The sequence below is a fragment of the Babylonia areolata genome, chromosome 6 (genome assembly GCF_041734735.1).
Source record: "Babylonia areolata isolate BAREFJ2019XMU chromosome 6, ASM4173473v1, whole genome shotgun sequence".
NCBI lineage: Eukaryota > Metazoa > Mollusca > Gastropoda > Neogastropoda > Buccinidae > Babylonia > Babylonia areolata.
Genome location: NC_134881.1, coordinates 895,101 through 902,396, shown reverse-complemented (window position 1 = coordinate 902,396; position 7,296 = coordinate 895,101). Strand labels below are relative to the sequence as shown.

Below are 7,296 nucleotides of genomic sequence, written 5' to 3'. Positions count from 1 at the left end.
TTCATTATCAGTGAGATTTATTCATGCTGATGTTTTTTGACATAGGTCCAACGTTGAGACACGGACTGAAAATCTCTCCTGTAGATGCACAGCTGTCAGTTCAGTTGGCATGGGGCCGAAGACCGAACAGATTCACGAGGCTCTGGAACCTGGAACAGAATCCGTGAGAATCGTCGTGTTATGTGAACGAACCTGGAGAAAACAGAAGAAACGGTGTTGAGTCCTATATCATGATGATGGTGTGAGTACTTATAGAGCGCCTATCCTCGGTCGGAGACCAAGCTCTAAGCGTTTTACAAACACGGAGTCATTTGACCAACAGGCTGCATACCTGGGTAGAGCCGGTTGACAGCTGCCATTGGGCGCTTGTAATTCATTTCCTGTCGTTCAGGCAGCTTTCAGTTACACACACGTACACATTCATACAGACATGTAACATTTTACGTGCATGACCGTTTTGTTTATTTGCCCCTCCATTTAGGCAGCCATGCTCCGTTTTCGGGAGTGTGCATGCTGTGCATGTTCTTGTTTCCATAGGGCCGTATTTAAAACAAACTTACTTCATTCTGCCTTAAATTAAGGCGTGACATGGTAGGGACCCCTGAATTCAGTTTACCTTGAAGGTTCGGTTAACGTCGTATTCAAGACACGCGGTGCACTCATGCAGCTGACCACTGTCTGTGATTAAAACTCCTGGTGATCCCTTTCTGTTCATGCTAGCAAAACACGTGCTATCCGCATAGCCTCCCTTCTCTGCCTCTTCCTTGTCTTCAGTTGTTTTTTCTCCAGTTTCAGAGTCATGCATGCGTTTGAATGACTGGTGCGAAAGCGCTTTGATTTGTCTCTGTACAAGATTCAGCGCTTTCTAAATATAATAATAAATATTATTATTAAAGTACGCCTGTTTTCCCTCAGCAAAAGGATCCGCCATATTTACCTCTGCTTCGTGGGCAGTCATCCTAGGAAGGCAGGAAGGGTAAATTACCATCGGGTTTGTAGACCCACGGGTAGGCTATTGTGTTCCTGAGTATCGGGTATTACTTACCCTCGGGCTGTTGGCCTTGCCTCAGGCAGATTACCCACAGGCACGATGGTCTCTTGAATATGGCCCCTGATGGGTAGATAAACCGAGGCCCTCTGTGCAGCATGCACTTATTCTGCCTCTCAATTTTACCAGTAATGTGACAGTGAAGATAGTAAGTGCTCAGTATCCTGAATGTCCGTGTTCGACAGGGTTAAGAAATGCATACACTTATCCCTATGTACAACACAGAGGCAGGCAGACCAGACCTCCCCCCCCCCACTCTCTCTCTCGCCAGTGCTCAACAGTTTTCATGTAAAAAGTTAAACCATGACCGATTTTTTTACGTTTTACCCCTTCCTAGTGAAAGTCGAAGATACAAGGGTGTGATCTTTTTTCGGAAAGCACTTGGCATCAAATGGCACGATTTGATTTGAAATAAAGAAGCCAGATATATATATATATATATATATATATATATATAGAGAGAGAGAGAGAGAGAGAGATCCCATCAATCTCTCCTGTCAATCGTCGTCTCCGCTGACTGGGACACGGCTGCACGGAGTCTCCCAGCAACACGGACTGCTTGCCAAGCTGTGAAGAGGACAGCCACAGATCGCAGAAAGAAGATATGGCCCAAGATAGACTGGCGGCAAACAGTGAAGAGAGACCCCACCTTGTCGACACACAAGATAGACTGGCGGCAAACAGTGAAGACAGACCCCACCTTGTCGACACACAAGATAGACTGGCGGCAAACAGTGAAGAGAGACCCCACCTTGTCGACACACAAGATAGACTGGCGGCAAACAGTGAAGACAGACCCCACCTTGTCGACACACAAGATAGACTGGCGGCAAACAGTGAAGACAGACCCCACCTTGTCGACACACAAGATAGACTGGCGGCAAACAGTGAAGACAGACCCCACCTTGTCGACACACAAGATAGACTGGCGGCAAACAGTGAAGACAGACCCCACCTTGTCGACACACACTGGGGTGACAGACACCAGCAAACTGTGGACTATGGAGCACCTTGACTGCCTCCAGCGAGAGCAAGCATCTGAGTGTGTTATCTACAGCCCTTGTGGGATGGGATTCTGAAGGCAGAAGACAACCACCCCGCTCAAAGAAAGGAACAACACAGAGACAGAGGAAAGCAGGCAGAGGTAAGGATGGAGCGACTCACGATGGGCAGAGATAAGGATGGAGCGACTCACGATGGGCAGAGATAAGGATGGAGCGACTCACGATGGGCAGAGATAAGGATGGAGCGACTCACGATGGGCAGAGGTAAGGAAGGAGCGACTCACGATGGGCAGAGATAAGGATGGAGCGACTCACGATGGGCAGAGATAAGGATGGAGCGACTCACGATGGGCAGAGGTGAGGATGGAGCGACTCACGATGGGCAGAGATAAGGATGGAGCGACTCACGATGGGCAGAGATAAGGATGGAGCGACTCACGATGGGCAGAGATAAGGATGGAGCGACTCACGATGGGCAGAGATAAGGATGGAGCGACTCACGATGGGCAGAAAGACAGAGGAAAGCAGGCAGAGATAAGGAAGGAGCGACTCACGATGGGCAGAAAGACAGAGGAAAGCAGGCAGAGATAAGGAAGGAGCAACTCACGATCGGCACAGAGGGGTGCAGACGGTGTGGATCAGGTGGGACTCATCCACGGAGAAGAGGTTGTGACAGGTGGCCTCACACTGCTGTTCCGAGGCGTCCGATCCCACCTTGTCCAGGATCTCCTGAACCTTCTGCCTGATGAAGGGGAAGTCAATAAAGTCTGCACACCCAAAAGAAGAATGATGTCAAAATACAACAACAACAACAACAAGACCAGGTCTGCACGCCCAGAGTAACAAAAATGTACATATGAAATGAAATGAAATAAACTAGATTAAGATAATAATAACAATAATGATAATGATGATAATGATTGTAATAAGAAGAACCAGTTAACCAAAATCATCAAGATAACAACGACGTTCATAACTGATTGCAGACAATTCAAAACAAAAATAAGTTGGATCGGAAACGAATATACCACAACAAAATTGATTTGACTGCACATTTATCTTGAAGAAAAGGAACGCTTCCACATGTCAGTGCTGACTCATATTATCATTTTTTAAAGTCATCTATGCAAAAACTTTGGTACTCCCGACGTTTTGTCGTCATGGATGTATGCAACGATGTGACGAGGTTGGGTTTTTTTCCTCCATTGATGTGTTTTTCATACGCAACAATAACATCAGTTCGTTAGACAGGCGATGTGGTTTTTTTCTAATGGTTTCTTTGTTTGTTTTCCAGGTATAAAAAAGCCCTCATTGCATTACTTAAGAATGATTATTTGTAGGAAAAAGTTTTGTTGTGTGCATGTGAACGTTGAAATAGAACCTTGCAATTAAAAGAGTGAACAGTACCACATGTCATAACGAACAGAAACAAATCAAAACAAATATACATTGTACCCCCTGGTCTTATTGTCTGTCCTCCTCCTCCTCCTCCTCCTCCTCCTCCTCATCATCATCATCATCATCACCTTAAAGTCTTTATACAGCGTTGACTTTTGTGCAGAGACAAATAAAAGCGCTGAAAGACCAGCGATTCACACGTTTACACATATTTCATTCAGAGGGATGAAACATAACATATAAATACATGCAAGTCAATATCCAGCCAGAACGTAGACCTGGAAGATGAAGGAGGTGGGGGTATTTGAAAGAGGTAGCTTTTCATCAAGCACAGACTTGAAAGATCAACGCAATGCAACGCAGCATGCTACTTACGGGGAAATCCGAAGTCTAACAAGCCCCGTTCCTCCTTGGGCAAGGAGAAAGCCAGAGGCAGCAGAACCAACAGAGCCAAGACACACTTCATGGTGACTGTCTTCTACAATCTGCCAACATATAACATTTCATTATCACCATCACTGTCATCATTGTCATCGTCATCATATCAGCGCCATGTCAAAACCACCATCATGTTTTCATGCCATCACAGTACGACCAGAACCAGAGCAACACACGGATCATCATCATCAGCAGCATCATCATCATCATTTGTGTGCTCAACGAACAAAATGAGTATTGTAGCAATATGACTTGTACTCTGAAATAACCATTTATCAAATATGATATTATACTGATGACAGAAACATCACATGGTCAATACGTGTGAACACGAATGAGGTTTATAGCGTGCATCGTGTTCAAACATTTTGTTGTTGTTTTGTATTTTCCCCTAAATGAATTTGAATGCTAAAAAGGTATTAGCAGGTGATTTCTTTCAGTAACATGAAATAAACTGGTGCATATCTTGACAGGCATATTTGGTAAAAACTTTGCAAATCAGCCAAATTCCAGTGATCTCCCTTTAGATACATGTCCATTGCTCTTTTAAGCGTTTCTGTGGATACATGTCTGATGAAGAAACTGGAGGAAACTGTATGATATAACAGTCTCAATTCAGGAGGGAGGGAGAGAGACAGAGACAGAGAGAGAGAGAGACACACACACACACACACACACACACACACACACACACACACACACACACAGAGACAGATAGAATCAGAAAAAACAGGGAGACGGACAGTTTAATGACTTTTTTGTGATTATCATTGAAATAGACACACATGAATAAATCGCTTTCCTTTCGCGGTAATTCAGCAACTTCACAAATGTACTGCAGTTTGATGACTTGGTCAAATAAACGAAATTCGGTTTTTGTTGGGGTTTTTTATATGTTAAATTCTCAATCACAGATTGACATAAACTTATAGTTGGACCAACAGCAAAGTGAAGGATATGTGATCGTATCCACGAAAGAAGAATCAACATCTTTTATCTAAAAAAAAGATACGAACAGGCAACTCACCTGACACAGGAAACAGGTGGAATGACTGGTCAAGGTGAAGCAGAGAATCGGATGAAGGATTATTTATACGTGTCTTCTTTCAGAGATAAGAAAATAAACCTTAAAGATAAGACGTAAAACCTTCCTGTATTTTGACCAGGCTTCGACATTTTGGTACGATGTATTCAGATCGTGTCCTACTAACCTGCAAAACCCATTTCTCAAAGAAGTATCAAAAAATAAAGGAAAAAAAGAAGAAAAAATAAAACAACTGTAAAGCAGGAGATCGTGTCAGTTTCGATAAAAAGATTGAGGGCGGCAGAAATCAGGCGCGCACACACATGCACACACGCACATACACATGCACGCACGCAGACACGCATACACATACATAAACGTATACACGCGTGTGCACACATACACACACGCGCGTGCACACACATACACACTCGCACACACAAATACACACACAAACGCACGCACGTACACTCATGCATACACATGCGTGTACATGCGTACAAGTGCATGCATACACACAAACACGCAGGCACACACACACACACACACACACACACACACACACACACACACACACACACACACACACACACACACACACACACACACGCACACAATGCAAAACAGATAAGAGCAGCTACAGGCTAATTGCACTAACATCACATACTGGTAAACTAATGGAAAGAATAATTTTGAGAAGGCGGATGTACTATTGTCATAAAAATAAGATTATCCCAATTAACCAAGCAGGCTTTCAGAGAGGTAGAACTGCAATTGATAATTTGGTAAAACTTACAACACATGTAAACAACAATTTGCTAGAAGGAAAAACGTTCTTGCAACTTTTTTTTGATGTGAAGAAAGCCTATGATCAAGTTTGGCATGCAAAGTTACTCTTTAAACTGAAATCTGTTGGCTTTTCAGGACATATCTATGATTATGTCAAAGATTTCCTGAGTGAAAGAAGTATACAGGTACGGGTAGGGAATACGCACTCGAATCCTAAGACTCTTCGCAGCCGCAGACCTGCACGCAGGCGGCTCAGGCCATAGGGTCGTTCTTCGTCGACAGGAGCAGCGATGGAGCTCGGCAGCCGTCTGAGCGTCTGAGCAGCCCTCTTTAGGAATGCACTGCTCACCTCCCTGGCATGAGGAAGGGGCTAGAAAAGGTGCCCTAAAAATTGCCTGCTCCATATCACCCTGGCCAGCATACCGCGGCTGGCGGGGACCCTACATCAGCGGTCGAAACAAAGAGAAAGAAAAGAAAAAAACAAGGATCGTTCCTCTCACCATTGGTGCTTGGAACATAAGGACTCTCCTGGACAGAGATAACGCGGACAGACCCCAAAGGAGAACAGCACTAGTTGCATCCGAACTCGCCAGATACAATATCGACATCGCAGCCTTGAGTGAGACTCGGCTTGCAGGCGAAGGGGAGCTCTGTGAACGGGGATCTGGTTACACCTTCTTCTGGAGTGGACGAGGAAGCGAAGAGCGACGTGAGGCTGGTGTTGGTTTTGCAGTAAAAACAGCACTTGTCATCAAGCTAGCTGGAATCCCAAAGGGAGTCAACGATAGGCTTATGACCATGAAACTCCCACTGGCATCTGGCCAGAAGCACCTCACCATTGTCAGTGCCTACGCCCCAACCATGACCAACCTGGATGAAGTGAAGGCGAAGTTCTACGAGGACCTTCACTCTGTCATTGCTGCCATCCCTAAAGCAGACAAGCTCATCATTCTTGGGGACTTCAATGCTAGAGTTGGCTCAGACTACATCTCCTGGGATGATGTGATTGGAAAGCACGGTGTGGGCCACTGCAACCCAAATGGATTGCTTTTGCTTCAGACCTGTGCAGAGCACGAACTGCTGATAACCAACACAGTTTTCTGCCTCCCTACCCGTAACAGGACGTCATGGATGCACCCTCGCTCAAAGCATTGGCATCTCATCGATTATGTCATCGTCAGGAAAAGGGATAGGCAAGATGTACGTGTAACAAAGACCATGTGCGGCGCCGAGTGTTGGACAGACCATCGCCTTGTAGTCTCGAAGCTGAATATTCGAATCCAGCCCAAGAGACGCCCCCAAGGCCAGAAGGCTCCAAAACGGCTCAACATCGCTAAGCTGAAAAACATCACCATCAAACAGTCCTTTGTGGAGCTGCTGGAAGATCGTCTGGAATCCGCCTCTCTGAACAACCAGAATGTGGAGTCTGACTGGAGGACCCTGCGTGAGCTGATCTATAGTACAGCTTCAGAGACCCTGGGACCCATGACCAGAAAGCACAAAGACTGGTTTGATGAAAACTGTGATGAAATCAAGCAGCTTCTGGATGAGAAACGCCGTCTGCATCAAGCCCACCTGAGCAACCCAAAGTCCAC

The 7,296-nt window shown here is 45.3% G+C and overlaps 1 protein-coding gene across 1 annotated transcript; it reads right to left on the bottom strand.

Annotated features, from left to right (window-relative positions):
- Window positions 1–4,963, bottom strand: LOC143283237 (uncharacterized). The gene is made up of 4 exons (XM_076589411.1): window positions 4,916–4,963; window positions 3,826–3,935; window positions 2,660–2,819; window positions 1–149 (listed from the first exon to the last, which is right to left on the bottom strand). The coding sequence occupies exons 2-4, from the start codon at window positions 3,914–3,916 to the stop codon at window positions 101–103; spliced, it is 300 nt and encodes a 99-aa protein (XP_076445526.1). The 5' UTR covers window positions 3,917–3,935; window positions 4,916–4,963; the 3' UTR covers window positions 1–100.
- Between the last annotated feature and the right edge of the window lie 2,333 nt (window positions 4,964–7,296).

Coding starts and splice junctions, on each gene's coding strand:
- LOC143283237 (XM_076589411.1), bottom strand. CDS start 3,916: ATGAAGTGTGTCTTGGCTCTGTTGGTTCTGCTGCCTCTGGCTTTCTCC. Junction 2,820..3,825: donor GTTAGACTTCGGATTTCCCC/GTAAGTAGCATG, acceptor TTGGGTGTGCAG/ACTTTATTGACTTCCCCTTC. Junction 150..2,659: donor TGCACCCCTCTGTGCCGATC/GTGAGTTGCTCC, acceptor ATTCTGTTCCAG/GTTCCAGAGCCTCGTGAATC.